Consider the following 16,335-nt stretch of genomic DNA (forward strand, 5'->3'; position numbering starts at 1 on the left):
TCATTTCCTGTAGCATAAGTGGAAGTGAAAGGGGGCAAAGAAATCCGTTGTCTCGGAGGTGCTTTTATCTGTTAACCCGGGTGAGGAAAAGCCCTTCAGAAATCACTGCTTGTCAACAAGGGATCCTTGAGGAAATGTTGATTGTATAATCAAGATCCTGCCAGAGATTTGCTGCCTTTCTGCTGGCAGGATCATCTGACTGATGATGATGACGAGAAGGGTAAAACTTCTTTGACTCTTCCTAAAGGAAATGCCTGGAGAGTTCACGTAACAGCCTGGTTTCCAGCTGCCAAGCTATTTCACATCTAACCCCAAAATAATGTTAACAAGGGTAACTTGTGCTTTGTGATGGGAGCTCTCTGGTTTTGGGCAGCATCTGTCCAATGGCAGCACCAACCCACCCACTTGGATCACAGAGAGAAATGAACTGTCAAGGAGCAATATTTGGCATTGTCCACAGCTGCAGCATTGAAAAGAACTGGCCTGAAAGTCAGAGGTCAGATGCTTTGGGGAAAATGGGCATCACCCCCGCAGTGGTCCATGCTGTTGCTTCCACTGTGAAGTGCCATCTGAAGCAGCTCTCTAACAGGAATATCTAGGACATCATTTAGAGGAGCACTCTAATGCTGAGAAGATGCTCTCAGTTTGGGGACCGAAAAGGTCAGACCCTGCAGAGGGTTTGTTTCACTTGCCCAATGCAGGATGATTCCTTGGAGAGAAGACATTTGGGGATCTCAAAGCTACCTTTGTAAGGCGTTAAGACCCTTCTACTAGCTTGAGGGAATGAAGCAAAGAAGAAGTGGGCACCCAGGTCCTTTCAGGAAGCTTTGAAAGTCTCAGCCTGCCTTTTGACCAGAGATCAAGGGAGGACAGCACAGCTCCCTGATGAGCTTCCATGGAGATGTCAGCCCCCTCCACCTCCTCTCCCCTTTCAAACACTACAGAGACCATGAAAGAGGGAGAGGAGGCAGGGGAACGTGGAGGAGAAAATGGACAGGAAGGAGTTAGCAGACCAGGGGCTGGAAACACATCAGAAGGTTCACAGCAGGCAAAGCAGGACAGCCTAACCCCAGAGCACCGGAGTTTAGCAGGGCACCAGGACACTGTACGTTTGTGGTAGGTGGTGTGCTGACTGCTTCTGCCCATGTCTGGCCCCTTCCAGATAAGAGGCAAACACCCGCGCAGCTGAGGGAGCCAAACAGCCAGGTAAAGAAAACACAGGCTGTCAACCAGACTCCTGCGTCACTTCCACCTCTAAGGTCACTGATCAAGATTTACAGCCCAGGTTTCCCAGGCTGTTTGGAGCACAGCAGCAGAGGTCCTACAAGCTGGTGTTGCTTTCTTTCAATTTACCAGCAAATCTCCCTCCTTCCCTCCTGTTCTTTTTTTAATCTGTCAGTCTCCTGCTATGGGAGATGAGGCTTTAGGCTCATTTATCACTGTTCCTGTATGGTGGACCCAGCCCCCCCCAAGCTGGCCACCCCAGTACATGGCTGAATCCCAGCCAGGCCCCGGCATGCTCAGCTCCCAGAGCCGGGCGAGTGCTCCTGCCTTCATGTCAGATGCAGCCCTAGCTGGCTTCAGATGTCTCTCCTGCCTCCTCTACCCATTAGGCATCTGCTTGCCTGGTTGGAGGGGGAAGCTTTGACTCCGATTTTCCGGGCTTTCTTGTTAATCCTTGAGAAATACCTCTAACCCAGATCAGAAGTTGGGGGGGTCTGGAAATTTCAAGCTGTTATGAGGTTGTGCTTTTATATATATATATTTATTTTTTTATTTTATTTTATTTTATTTTATTTTATTTTAAAGCCTTACCCTTCCCTTCCCCATGCCTTAATATAAGTTGCTCTCTTCATATGTGCAACAGCGGTCCACATGCCACCTTCTACCCTGGGGTCAGCCCAGGCTAGCCCTGTTTGAAGTTCCCCAGCATGGATGATGGTGGTGGGGTGAGCCTCCAGAGCAAGGCAGTATGTCCTCCCAGGTCTGGGGAGGGTGCAGGTCTGGGGGAAGGTGGGAGAGGCCATGCATGGTGCCGGCCCCCATGCCGGCACCACTCCAGCACCACGTCAAGACAAGAAGCCCCTGTGAAGATGATAGGGCTGCAAATCACAGTGTGCACCTTGCAAATTGCAGCTCCTGCAGTGTGCCCTCCCCATGCTCAGCTGTTCTCCCCAGGTCTTCCCATGGCTCCCAGGCAGAGGGCCTCTGCTGTGATTTGGAGGAGCAACAGCGAGGTGCGGTGGATGCATTGGTTATGTTCTGGTGGCTGGTGGGGAAGTGAGAAGTAACGTGTGGCTGGGATGCTTCTCCACACTCCCAGCTTGCTCCTATTGCTGTAACGCCATCAGCTCAACCCCCAGTGATTTACCCTTACAAGTTGTACAGCTGGATCACACCCTGCGTGCCAGGCAATTCAAGATGGGGAAAATGCTGCTTGAGGACCTGGATGTCCAACACAGAAAATGCCTCATGGCACCTGTCTCCATTTGCCTTTAAAGGTGGGCACCGCAAAGCATTCAGACAGACACAGGAGGAGGCAAGGTCTGATGGGGACATCTTCAAAAGGCAGTGACCATCATCCCAGTGGATGATTAGGGGTGGGCTGAAACCACAGATGCCCACAATGGGATCCAGAGTTGCTCTTCCTCACCACCCTTACAAAATCTTATGTAGTTGCAGTTCTTTTCAGTCAATTCAAGGCTACTGTTCTTGGGGTGACTTTGCCAGACCACTTGCTGCTCAGATGCTCACACCACGGCAGCCCGTGTTCCTAGCATGGTCTTGTGGGAAGATACTGTGCAGAGCTCTGTGCCAGGGGACCTGCCATGTCCGCTCCTCTGCCTGCCTCCACATCACCTGCTGAAGCCTGAATTCACCACAGCAGGAACCCACTGCCTCCCTTATACAGTCTTTAGGGAAAACAGATCTCTGATTTCTGAAGGAAGAAGGGGAATCTGTAAGAGCCGTAAATACTTAAAAAGATGAGAATGTTTCAAAAAGCTCTCAAATTTCCCATCCAGGAGTTCCCAGCAGAAATGTGATAGGGATGGCCACCAGCTCCTGCTCCAGGTCTGGCAGTGGGGGTGCAAATGGGGTCCCCTTGCCTCTCCGGGCTGCGTGACCCCGCACCGTGTGTTGGGGAGCAGCTGGGTGGCCCCACGCGATGTCTGCTGCTGCTCAGAGCAACAGGCAATTTAGTGCCTGCCCCCAGGGGTTTCTCCAACCCAGTTAAACCACCCTCCGCATACCTGCAGCATGCTATAAACTCCATAATGTGCACCCGGAGCCCTGCCTGCTGGCACTGGTGGTGGGAGAGGGCAGGGGCAAGAAGCTGGAGCAGGCTGTCTAGTAAAGAAGCACAGGAGGGGGGGAGTGGCAGGGGGGTGGAAAGCCTTGTTAAGGATGGAGCAATCAGCACTGGCTCAGGTAAAGCCCATCAGTGCTGTCAAAACCTATGTGTCAAAGTCTGGGGTTGCGATGACGTGTCCTCTTCTGGGAGAGCGGTCCCCAGCCAGCCAGATGCCTTGTGGGGTTTTGATGCCTCTGTGTAAAAGATGCGATGTCTATATTGCTGCCAAGGACAAGAGACTGAAAAGCGGGTGGACTTTGCTCCTGGAATTTTTCTTCCTTTCTTTTTTCACTGTTTTTTTGGCAAGTAGTTTGCGCCTGGGCTGTTTTAGCAGCACAAGATGGTATTGGTCTGCTGCAGAATGACAGCTCCACGGCGAGAGCGGGATTGACAGATCTGGCTGGAGTACAAAGAGGAGCCTCAGGAGTAGCTGGGCACAAGCCAGCAGGATTTACTGGTGGAGGCTCACTCCATCCAGCAAAGTATGTAGCTACTGGCGGTGGGACAAGGCAGTCTAGGACCCGCAGGGGCTGCGGGGCAGAGAGGAATGGTTTAGAGGTACCATGAGAGGTGGGGAGCAACGGGGTGGTGAGTGCAAGGAAAAAGTATCCAGTGATCCTAAATCAGTGCGATCCCCCCAGCGAGGGGAAAAAGGTCTTGGTTGAGCGTGGGCTGTCCCTTTGGGAGAATCTGCCTATGGCGAGGGGTGGGATGGCATGGGAAAGCCCCACGCAGGGGGGCTTGGTTGTGCTCCAGGAGAGATGTCTCTAGGCTGCTCCTGCCTCTGTGGGATGCTTGGTCCAGCCAAGGTGGGGTTTGTTTGGGGTGCCGCAGCCCGCTCTGGCATCTGTGTTTCCCCAGGAAGTTCCTGAAGGTCCAGTGCCTGGAGAGTGGGCAGTGGGAAGAGGGCCACTGCGTCCCCGTGGTGTGTGAGCCCCCCCCTCCCGTCTTCGAGGGCATGTACAACTGCACCCACGGCTTTGAGCTGGACAGCCGGTGCGTCCTCAACTGTGAGCCGCAGGGGCAACAGGTGAGTGACTTGGGGGAGATGCAGAGACTGGCCGAGCGTTGTGCTTCAGAGCACCTGAGAACAGCAGAGCTCCCCGTGCCCGGCTGTGCAGAGGGACCACACAGCAGCTTGGCTAAATGCCCTTGTACCACCAAACAGCTGCAAACCTAAAGCTTTTCTTGCTGCATACCAACCATGGCCCAGGGTGCATCACTACCTGCTCTCCTGCTCCCTGGTGACCCTTCCAAAAAGTCGTGGTCCTAAGTAAGCCTGCTTGTCTTGAGTGAAAAGGGTGGGAAAGCAGCAGTAGAGGGTTTCCAGCAGGTTTGGGTTGCTGCTGTGAATGCTGCCGGGATGAAGGGCAACCTTGCTGCAGCAGGCTTGCTACCCAAAGGGCTTGCCTGGGGATGGAGGCTGCTGCCTGCCAGGCTTTTCCACCCAGGTTTCACATCCAACCTGCTGGAAGGGTCTTGTCAGTAGAAGTGTGGTCGATTCCCTCTGGTGGGATCTAGGAGCAGCTGGAAAACAATTTGCTTTCTGGTCAGTAGTGCAAAGCATACATAGGCTGGACTACATGGCTGCAACCCAGCTGCCCTGGAGAACTTCCCTCTGGACCTCACCAGCAGGAGGGGGGTCCTTGTATTGTGCTCCCACCCCTAGAGCTGGGCAGTGGCCAGGCAGGGTGAGCCTTGCCCTGCCAGTAGTAACACCGGCTGCTCTCCCTCTGCTTTGCAGGTTCCCATCATCTGCACCAAGGAGGGCTTATGGACAGAGGAGTTCAAACTGTGTGAGAGCTTATGGGGCACCTGCCTGCCACCCCCGGAGCTGAATTTCGTGGAGTACAAGTGCGAGCAGGGACACAGCATAGGTGAGGGCAGAGAAAAGCTAAACAGAAAAACAAACCTTATGTTGACTCAGTTCTCCCAGAATGCTGAAGGTCACAATGACTCTTCTTATACCAATCCCCACTAAATCTATGAAAAAAAAATTCCTGTTTTCTCTTCCATCCTTTTTCTAAACACAGAGCCAGCGCGGCTTTAGCCTTGTGCATGCTCTGGTTGTACTCATGGGCAAGACTTAAAGCTAAAGCTAGCTCCAGTGCAAGCATCTCTTTTTTTCAGAAGTAGCAGGGTCTCATCTCTAGGGCAAACCCAGCCCTTTGCAGTAGTTTTCCTAATGTCTAGCCCTCCATCCCCCGCAAGGTCTCTCCACTTGTTACTACTGCTGACATTTGCAGGGTTAATGTGGCAGGTCCTAGATAAAAGCCACAGTGACAATCGTGTGTAACAGGGCACTTTCACCAGATGAGGGACCACATCATCCATTTCTTTCTCCCGGACTTGGTCGCTTTGTGCATTCAGGAAAAGCTGCAATGCTCAGTCACAGTCTTTGCATCTCATCTGGCATCCCGCTGGACAGGATGCTTGAGCAAAGCCCGTATCACTCTGAAGCAAACACACCAGTCGTCCAGGTCTCATGAAAACAGGCTGAGGCAAGTCTAAGGGCAGGGCCTGCTAAGGTTAAGCTTTGGAGAGACTTGATGTGAGGCTGGGGTTAGGGCTGGGATCCACCTGGTTTTCCAAGGTGGTTTCCTGGGTCATAGGAAGGCAGTGGGAATTCAGTGTGGTAAAAAAACTACGGAAGATGCTTTCTAACTTGTCAACAAATATCCTATGGCATCTGGCCAGACTTATTTTCATGCTGGATCCCACGTCCTGTCCTCAGGGCTTGAATCTATGTCTTAAGGCATGTTCAATTTTCCTCTCATCTGAGAGAAGGGAATTGGCCACAGCTCCTGTAGGCTGTTGCATAATTCAGGATGTGGGGAAGGAATTGTCATCCCAGGTTGGGAGGAAAAGGGTCTCCTCTATGTCCACCTCTACCCTTAGTGAGGAGCCTACACGTTTGGGTCTGGTGCCTTCCTGTAAAACATCATTGCCTGGTTCCTGATGAAGTCCTCAAGGCTCACTGTCCTCCTGCAGGTGCTGTGTGCATACCCTCCTGTATTATACCTCCCAGTGACCCTGTCATCCTGCCCGAAAATGTAACTGCTGAGACTATGGATCACCGTCTGCAGCCCACCAGAGTCCAGGTAAACGGGAAGATGGATTCCTCTAGCAGGGGGTTCACTAGCAGCATAGATGGGAGCCCCCTCTTCTCTACCTGGTGTTTTTTAACTGAAGTCTCTTTGCCTTGGGTGAAGAATGGTAAGACTTGGAAAGATAAGCACCATAAGTGAGCTCATGGCTGGCTGGCCCTCTCCAAGGAGCTGCCCAGGCTGCAAGCTCTCGAGGTACCTGCTGCTCCCCATAACCAGGTTCCAGTGCCAAAGTCCTCCTTCCTCCCACCACTTCTTTCCCCTCTTCCCTCCCTTGTGGATGCTACTGAATAGCCTCCTGCTCTCCCATACCAAAGTTCAGCATAAGTTATCAGCTCGTAAGCCAGCTTTCAAGGACTTGCAGGATACCACAATGAACGAAGTTAAGTGCAGGAATCCCACTGATTTTTCAGGACATGCTGCATGCCTAAACATGCTAAGCTGCTGTTAGTCAGCCAGTGGGCTGGGAGAGTAAAAGCCGCCCCTGGCACAGTGTGAGCCTGGGTCCCCGATTACCTGCCAGCAGAGATGCAACCCCAGGCAGGCATCTCCCTGCCAGGGAGGAAGCAGGGCACTGTCAGCTGAAAGGTGTCTCAGGCTGCCAGGATCCGCTGGCCGGCTGGTTGCCTCTGCTGCTGGAAGAGGGGAGCCTTTTCCTCCCCATCTCTTACTCATTTTGTAGGCAAAACAGCTCAAATAGCTCAAATAGTTTGGATCCTCAAATAGTTTGGATCCTCATGGCACGACTTTCCCAAAAAGCAGCTCCGTCGGGGGAATATTTCTTAAAATAAAAACGAGATGCATACGGAAGGAGGTGGAACAAAGAAAAGCAAACAATCTTCCCAGGAGCCAGTGCTCCCATCTAAATGCTTTCCCCTCCTCCTGGGAACCCGCAGGAGGCCCAGCATCATGCTTGTGGATACTACTGTACGTCGCCTTGAATCAGACCTATGACAGATCGCTGCCGGGGGTTGAGGATGGCCGGGGCGTGTGGGATGGTTAAGCACGAGCCTTGGAAGGAGTCCTTGCCTTTGAGGGATTGGATGGCTTGGCCTGTTCAGGCAGTGGCGTTCGGCTTCCCTTTCGCTGCTGCTGTGGGCTCTCGTGCAAGAGAGGCATTTTGCAGAGAGGAGGAGGAGGGAGGGGAGGTGTTATTTTAAGAAACAGCGCTCCCCTTTGCCAGGATCTCTCTCCCTGGACCGTCTTGTTTTCCTCTCTGTCCTGGCTCCTGCCTCTGCTCCCCGCTTTGCTCCTCCAAGCCTCCAACAGCTTGCCATTCCTGGGAGCTGCCGTGATCCTGAGGTGATGGAGAGGATGGGGCAAACCAGGCAGGGAGCTGCAGAGGCCACTCGAGGAGGGCACGGTCCTGTTTTGCTTTCAGCTCTGATTCATTGTGTCCCACAGACGAGCAGGTTTGTCCCTCTGCCCTCATTTCCCAGCCAGGAATACAAATATACTAATATGAGTATGCTAAGATGCCATTCAAGTTGAACAACAACCACATATGAAACACCCCAGTCGGGTTAGGATGCAAACCTCCTCTGGGCTGAGCAGGAATTGGCTCGCTCAGCCAGCACCCCCAGCCTCTGCCCCATCTGATGGCGGCTCCCTCCAGGTCTGCCTTCCCTGCACTGGCTAAGGATGGCCAGGACCTCATCCTGCCCCAGCCCCGTCATGGTCTTGACCGAACATGCAGCAGAAGGACCTGCAGCAGGTCGGCGTGGGCAGAGCTGCCCTATCCCCAGCTGCCGTGCCACATGGGAATGCTGGAGCCAGTCTGCCTGCTGCTGTGCATTTCAAATGGGAGGCTAGGAGAAAACATATGAGCTGCCCCTCTGTGCAGCTCCCACGCTATGAAGGGCATCCTAGGACACTTTCACAGGCCAACCATCATTTTATGGGGCCTCAGATTTCAAAGTCTGCCTGAGCTTTACAAGGAGGAAATCGCATGTGCGGTGGGGCTTTTCTTCCCCCTGTATAATCATAAGTGCTCCCCACAAACCCCTGCTGAATGAGCGGGACAACGCGTTCCAGCACAATGAAACCGAGCCCTTTGCATCTTGCTCTTGTGTCCAGTTGGCTGCAACAGCTGAGTTCGTGCCTCATAAATACCAACAATAACCTCAGCCCCGTGAGTGAACATGAGTCTGGGGAGGTGAGTCCTCCCGGGACCTGGTTCTCGGAGCCTGAGCAGGGGTCAATAAGCAAACTGATGCAGGCACTGAGTGATGACCAGCTGAGGCCCCCATCCCGAGCAAGAAGCTGGTGAATCCAACATCACACAGAGAGGTGATGGCAGACTCAGCCTGTCATGGCACTGGGTGGCTTCCTCCCAGCAGCAGCTTGTGGCCAAGTCAGTCACCATGAGGTGGTACTGCCAGCCAAGCCCCACTTCTCTGGTGATCCCTGCCATCTCCCTTTGTCCTCTCTCAGTGCGTATCTATATAAGTCTACATACAGACACACACGTGTCTGTCTAGCTTCTGCTTTGAACAATGTAGCCTGGTTTGTGGGTGAACCAGGTGCAGCTGCTTTGGGTTTGATGGGCTTCAAAGGGTTTCCCACTGGGCAGAGGCGCAGGGAGGGTCCTGGGGGTGCCACTGCTGTTCTGCACCGTGATGAGCAACGCAGCTTTGTGGAAGACCCTCTACCTCCAGAAAGCATTGGTGGCTGTTGCCCTCCCTCTGCCACCTTGCCTTACTGCTCTTTTCTCCTTCCCTCCTCAGCATATTGTGTGCACAGGCAGGCTGCGATGGTATCCAGACCCCTCTGTCATTCACTGCATCCAGTCGTGCGAGGTAAGCCCCCCTGCCCCCAGCACGAGCTGCCTGCTCCTTGCAGGAGAGCTCCTGGCAATGAAGGCTCCAGCACAAAGCCGGATGGCTTTGACTTCGTGTTTGCTCCGAGCTGGGCCGGGGCTTGCTGGCTGAGCAGAAAGACCAGAGCAAGCATCCTTGGGTATGGTCCCCCACAGCCAGGGCGGTACTGGGGAACGATTGCTGCAGAATAACCCACTTCCTTCCTTGCCTGCTTCTTCTTGGCCAGCCTGGGAAGAATGTTCTAGCAAAAGGATTTCACTGGCAAGGGGTATCCCCAAAAAGCCCGTGCTGACTCCAAGCCTGAATATTTCCTTAACCAGAACTGCAGTTCTAGAGTAACGCGGATCCAGAAAAGCCCTGCGTGACTCACGCGTCCAACCAAAACAGCTAGGATTTCCAGCCTCGTATATGCAAAACAAACCGCTCCTGAAGAATCTGCAGACAAAGAATTCCTTGCAGAAATTGGTTAGCCACTCATTTCATTTTGAATAATGACCAGGCAGGAGAAAATCATAGGCAGCCTGGAGTCAGTTCACAAAGGAAATTAAAAATAGGCAGTCTTTGTCAAGCACTAGTTGTTATTATGATTGAGGATAAAAGGAAAACGGGGGGTGTATTTTGGAATGTTGTATGTGAAAATTTTGGATTTTTACCAAAAAGAAAAATGTAAATGAAGCTTGCACACCAAAAATAGCTTTGGGGTTTGCTGATATTTCTTTTATGTGCTCATTTCAATGCAGATGATCACTTTTGCTCACCGATTCTGCCTAGCTCAGCTCTTTGTCAACTGAACTGTGGGAGAGAGGGTGATGTTGCAGGGGACACGTCCCCGGGAAGGAAATGTTATGGTCAACAGAAGGTGCAGCAGTTATTTCCCAAACTCAGTGGCTGTGTTGTGCGTCTCTACTGCAAGACATGGGCTGCAAGGGGAATGATGTGCTGTGTGCTAGAGAGGTGTTTGATGGTTGAGTACCAGAGCTTAGCAATGGATCCTCTGGTGTTTTGGGAGCTCCAGGTCTTTCTAACCCACATCTTTTAGCTCAGCTCTGGGGCAATGTATTTGAAGTAGGATGGACTTATGTGGAAGAGCAGTCCAGATGGTTGTGGTGATCGTCTCTGCGGTTCTCCTGCTATCAAGGGAGAACTGCTCCTTGTGCTCTCTGGGAGTTGGTCCTTCCAAAAAAGAAACAAATGGGGTATGAGGTGCTCCTTCTTCCCTTCCTGTGCAGCTCAGGTGAGAGAAAGCTGACACAGGCATGAGGTAAGGTACACCAGACCGACCCCAGCCTTTCCTTTTCTATGGTTCCTGCACTTCACCTTGTGTCTGTGTCTTCAGCAAGAGATCCCATAGGGAATGATGAAAAATGCCAGCTTATTCGTGTGTGTGTGTGCGCGTGTGTGAGAGAGAGATAGGGTCCAACTACCTGAAGTCCCAGCATCTCACAGTAACAGTCACTGTCTTCTCATTGCCACCTAGACATGCTCACAGCCAACATTACCTCTTTCTGTTCCTGGATGCTTGTCATCCCCTTTTACTCTTAGAAAGAAATCCTAGACAGCAGTTTTAGTATACAGGAACTTAAGCAAGCCAAAATCTTGCAGTGTCCTACCAAAATATGGAGACTCCATGCTCTTCATTGCCCTTGTAGACTTTTTAATGCCTTTTCTGCTTTCAATTAATCTTTCATCAGGAATGAACAAGCAGTACATACTCTTCCAGCTGAGGTCTCACCAAAGCCCTGCACAAAGCTTCCTTGTGCTGGAAATGTCTCTTTTGATAGGACCCAGGACTTTATCTGTTATTTCTGCAGTTGCGTCTGTCTGGCAGCTCAGAGATATCCTGAGGTCAGCAAGTACGCCCAGATCTTTCTCTACCTCCTTTGTTTCCAACTGATGAACTCCAAGCTAGCAGCAGATGTTTTACCATCAGTACAAGAGCTCACCCTTCAATTTTATACAAGTGAATGTCATCCTGTTTCTCTCTCTAGTTCTTTGGGTCATCTAACTATTTGTCAGATATCCTGATCCTCCTCTGTGGAACAATGCCTTCTTCCTCATTAGTTTCATCATCACAGGCCTATTTTTAAGGTCACAGTCACTCACTGTAATACTAATGAAGATTCATCCTCAGATAGTTTCTTTCACCCTGATGTTCTCCTTTTTGATACAGCTCACAGCTGCCTCCTCCCTATTCTCCTCCTCCTCACTTCTCACATGTCTTTCATTATTCTTTTCATTGGGTTTTCTTCTACAATGCTGCAGGCTGTTAAGGTTGGACTGATAAGCCAAGTCTTCCTAGATAACTTTTTTTCACATCTGTTTTATAGTAGTCATTGTCTTGCCATAAAGAATAACTCTTAACCAAAAGCGTCTCGTTCAAAGTATTGCTCTGGGAGCTGCTGCTCAGCACTGGGAAGAAGGAAGGTGTTACCAGTCCCCCCTTTTTACCACAGAAAACGCCCTGAATGTTGTTTCTGCTTCATCTGTGCTGGCTTCCATCCTCATTTCTATTCTTATCCTGCTTCTGTCCTTGTGACCAAAAGCACTGCAGTTCTCAGAGGCCATTTCACTTGGGACCCAATCTCTTGTGGGATGTGGGGACATCAGACAGCAAGAGTTGGGTAGAGATGGAATATAATGTGTAATCTGTCCTTGCTGTGTGGTGCCCCCCACCCCCATCTCCTTTGCATGTTCTCCCCTTCATTTGTCTGCACAAGAAATGTTCTGCCCCTGCAGAACATAGCCCCTGCTGGTTCTGACATGGTTCAGCTTGACTTGCCATGTCCATGGGACGTCTTAGTCCCAGGTTCCTCCTCATTTCACAGTAATCCCTCACTGGAGGTACCTCCTTTAGGAGCTCAGCCTCTGCTCTCCATTGGGCAGGGACATGCTGTTCCAGTGGACTGTCCAGGTCACCTCAGGTCTGAGTAGCCCCTCGGAGATGCCATTGTCTGTCCACTGACTGCTGAGCCGGTGTTGAATGAAGCAGCTTTCTCATCTGGATGCCTCAGTGAGGAGAACAACCCTACATAAGAGAAATCCAGGCCTCCTGGCTGCTCGTACTGTTTCTCCTTGGTGGAGGCACTTAAGGCTGGGGCATGCCGGCAGTAGCCAAGCCTCAACCTTCCCAGCCCCAGCTGGACCCCTGCCTCACATTGGAAAGTTCAGGTCACCACGTAATGGTGTTAGAGGGATTCTCGCTCATCTTTATCGTATACTGGCAGCGGATCAGCCCGCCTGCTCATCCCTCTCACTCCTCTCCCCACCTCCCTTCTCTTTCCATTAATCTGGTCGTCCGTCTGCCTCCTGGTCTCTCGCTGCACCTTGCCAAGTTCCTCATCCCTGGAGCAGGGAGGCACGTAGTTCAGCGGGCAAGGGAGGGAGGGAGGGATGCAAACCTTTCCAGGAGCCTGTCAGGAATACAAGTTAGCACCGAGTGTGCTTTGCCTCTCAAGGGCCAGCAGAACATCTCCTCCCCTGCCATCAGTAGAAAAACAGATGGCAGCATGGGGGAGGTGGGGGGAGAGAGGAGGGGGCTTGGGGCTGAGTGGACAGGGGAGCGGAGGAGGACAGAAACCCCTCCTCCCTGCTGTGGTTTGGGAGAAGGCGGTCATGGTCCTGGTAGTGTGCTCAGCTGCTGTGAGGGAGGGGTTTGCAGCATCTGGGGCAGGTCCTCCTAAGCCATCCCGAGGTGGCCACCTCTCAGCTATCCTCCTCCTGTGCCCAAGAGCAAGTGAGGCTGTTGACTTCAGAGAAGACAGCATGTACAGTGATCCAGGTTGCTCCCTTGGATTATTCCTGCCATGGTGCAAAATAGTCCATGCATGAGTGTAGCTGCTATAAAGCATCTCCTGAGTGTAGCTGCTATAAAGCATCTCCTAGTCTGTGCAACTCACTAGCTCTGCACCCCACTATCTCCCACCACAGTGGCTCTGTGGTTCACACTGTGGCTGTGGTTTAGGTGAAAAAGTTTGCTTATTTTATCATCATTATGTTTACCCAGTGTTACTCACAGGATGGAGTAACCATCACTGTCCTGCTCAAATACCCTCAGAGGAAGGCAAGCTGCTCTTCCAGCGATCTCAGTGAACGTGGGCAGGCTCTTCTGGGCAGCCTATACATTGTGGAACATGCTGACCTCGCCCCCACCTCCAGCTCTGTTTCATTATTGCATGCAGGTAGCAAAGGGTTAATTGCAAGGGATTTAAAAGAGCCTGCTTTGGACAGACCACAGGGAGGCAGAGCTTCATACTGGTATGGTAGGAGCTGGACAAGAGCTACTACAGCTGTGGTCTGCCTTGTAGGGTAGTAATTCCCTCCTGATACAACTCGGTGTCTCTCTGGTTGCGGCTGGCTCTGCTGTGCTTTGCTCTGAGCAGCCCCGCCTGCACGCTGGAGGAACATGCAAAGACTTTGGCTTGAGGTCTCTGCCTCACACCCTGGGTGAAGATGGGCCATACCAGAAAGCTGTCGTGAGCATGAGCTGCTAGGAATTTCTCAGGTCTTGCCTGCATGAGGACAAGGTCTCACTGCCCTTGTGCGTGCTGCTGGTCATGTTATCACAATCGTAAAACACTAATCCGTTGCCTGTTTTGTGATTTTCCTGAGATATTACAATGGAAATTATGAGACAGGGATTGAAGCATGTTTGTGGTTGCAAGTTGTTCTCGAGTCTCTCGATCCAACAGGTAGTCGAGGACCCCAATGGATCCTTGGCTCTTCACGCCAGCATGCACAAAACCCTCACTCAGCACGTATGTGGCTTGTGTCCAGCATTTGTCAGCTAGAATTAACCCCTTTGAAGTCATATGCAATAGGGACAGTGGGAAGCCTCATCTAAAATCAGGGTTCTGCTGTGCTTTAATGTGACGGGAGACAGGGTGCGACTCGCTCCCCGGGCAAAGCGCTGCAGCTGGAGTCCAGCTGCAGGCAGCTGCCTGTGCTCCTCGCTGCCAGTGGGGCTGGGGGCCCCTGAGTGTCCCTTCTCCCAGACCTGGGTGCGCTCTGATTTTGTACCATGGCAAAGCTCAGCACAGGAAACCAGGCAGAAACATGATGCTGGTGGGATGCTCCGCTCCGGGAAAGAGATACTCTTCTGCTCTCCTGGGGCTTAAGGCAATAAGGTCTAGAGGCACCCCAGCTTCTCCAGGGAGACTCTCTAGAGCAACTAGGTATCACAGCATGGCCGGAATTTAGTCAGTCTCTCGTGATGCTCACATCACCAGTCTCGCATCTCTTTTCCCCGTGGGAGCATTTCATGACCCCTTTGTCCAGCCTGCACTCTTCCTCTGTCTGCTGTCTGGCTTCGAAAATGCAAAGAGGATCCTACTGAATGTGACTGCTGCTCTTGCAAGCAGGCAAGAGGCAGACTGCATGACTGCTATTCCTTCAGGAGTCTTGCCAAAGTCTGAAGCCTTTGTGATCCAGGTGACCAAACTTGACTCGATGAGTTGCCCTAGGTTCTGGTACATTCAACTTTTGGATAGTATGTGACATGTTGGCCTCCACATCTCAAGAGGATGCAGCAGAGTTGGAAAAAGCAATCAAAATGATTAAGGGGATGCCACAGCTGCCCTTCAAGGAGACCCTAAAACGTCTGGGACTCTTCAGTTTGGAGAGCAGAAGAGTGCTGGAGGTTTGCCAAGTCACAGAGGTGCGGGGTAAGATGGATGCAGAAGTGCGGAGCACTCACTGAGACTGGCAAGGGGTTTATTTCAAACAGGTGGAGGAAAGTGCTTTGGACACAGTGAGCACTGGACTCTGAAACTGGGTGCCACGTGAGGCTGCAGGGGTGAGTAGCAGCTTTAAGTTCAAAAAGGGATTAAACAAAGTAGTGGACATCAGGGCCACAAACAGATACTGAAAGGACTAGGCAGGGCTATACCTTCCACCATGCTTGATGCAGCAAGTGCGGACGGTGGGGGAGTACAATGAGCGTGGACTGCAGGTAGTGGTCACTTCTGGATCAGACCCAGCCCCTGACTGGTGAAGGCAAAGCCCTTCGTGCTGGGGAGGTGGAAGGCAAGATTGGAGCTCTCTAAGTACCTGCTAGGTACATTTTCATACTGCTCTTCGCATGAGCAACGTGGGCTGCTTAGCATGGGATAAAGCCTTCCAGGGGATGAGCCCAGAGAAACCTATTCCTTTTCCAAAATCTCAGTTGAGGCATACTTTTCCTAAACTGTGAGATCATCTCTGTCCCCTGCACACATGTGGAGTGTGATTATAGAAACATCATTTTGTTAAGAGACAAAGCAGAGGGAAATAAAATGATCATACAGCAGCATGGTGCAAGGACAGGGGACAGGTGCAGCTCTTCTGCCTACAGGCACAGGCTTACAGAGCCCTGAAAAATGGGGGCCTTTTGGCACAGGTAGGACCACAGCACCCAGGCACACTACCAGTGCTGGTGGGGACCCAAAGAGGTGGAAGCAGCCTCAGCTCCCCCAAGCCACATTGTGCAGGCTGGCCTGCACTTGGGATGCTGTGACCTATGACTATTTCTCTGCCCTCTCCAGCTCAGGTGCTATCCCTCCATCCCTGTCCACGTCCCGCTTTCCCCTCTCCCAGCGGTCACAGTCATGCAGCTGGTGACACAGAGGGAGCGGAAAGCCACTGAAAGCACCTACTGAAATAAAAATCAATGAATCGCTTCTAATAATAAACAAACACCCCCAAGCGTAGCCCAGCCAACTGCTTTTCCAACACGAATATTCATTCCCCTTCAGCTCCTTCATCCCTCGTACATTGTTTTTCTTTCTGTTTAAGATCTGTAACAAGAACTTGGCAGAAACCAGATACAAGTGGGTCAGGAGGCCCTTGTGGTTTTCAGGGCTTGTTTTCCATAACCCGTTCTATCCTGCAACATATTTTGCACAAACAGCTTGGCAGAAGATCTAATCCATGGCAGCAGGCGAGCTGCTGAGGGCAGGATTGCAGGCTGGTGCTCATGGCCTGGGAAGTCCTGGCTTCTCTCATGTGTGCAGCAGCAGCGCTGGGGATGGTGAGTGCAGGAGACCCATCTCTGGGAGCCACCATGCTTGCCAGGAGCACTGTC

General features: G+C 51.8%; 1 protein-coding gene across 2 annotated transcripts in view; it reads left to right on the forward strand.

Moving 5' to 3' along the window:
• The window catches only part of PAPPA2 (pappalysin 2), a 94,851-nt gene that overhangs the window by 68,499 nt on the left and 10,017 nt on the right, over positions 1–16,335 (forward strand). For both annotated transcript variants that reach the window (XM_069789652.1, XM_069789653.1), the window contains exons 17-20: positions 4,214–4,382; positions 5,097–5,229; positions 6,344–6,453; positions 9,186–9,257. In XM_069789652.1, the coding sequence (XP_069645753.1) occupies positions 4,214–4,382; positions 5,097–5,229; positions 6,344–6,453; positions 9,186–9,257 (484 nt within the window). The remainder of the gene's footprint in view (positions 1–4,213; positions 4,383–5,096; positions 5,230–6,343; positions 6,454–9,185; positions 9,258–16,335) is intronic.

Source organism: Haliaeetus albicilla, chromosome 8 (assembly GCF_947461875.1).
Source record: "Haliaeetus albicilla chromosome 8, bHalAlb1.1, whole genome shotgun sequence".
Lineage (NCBI taxonomy): Eukaryota > Metazoa > Chordata > Aves > Accipitriformes > Accipitridae > Haliaeetus > Haliaeetus albicilla.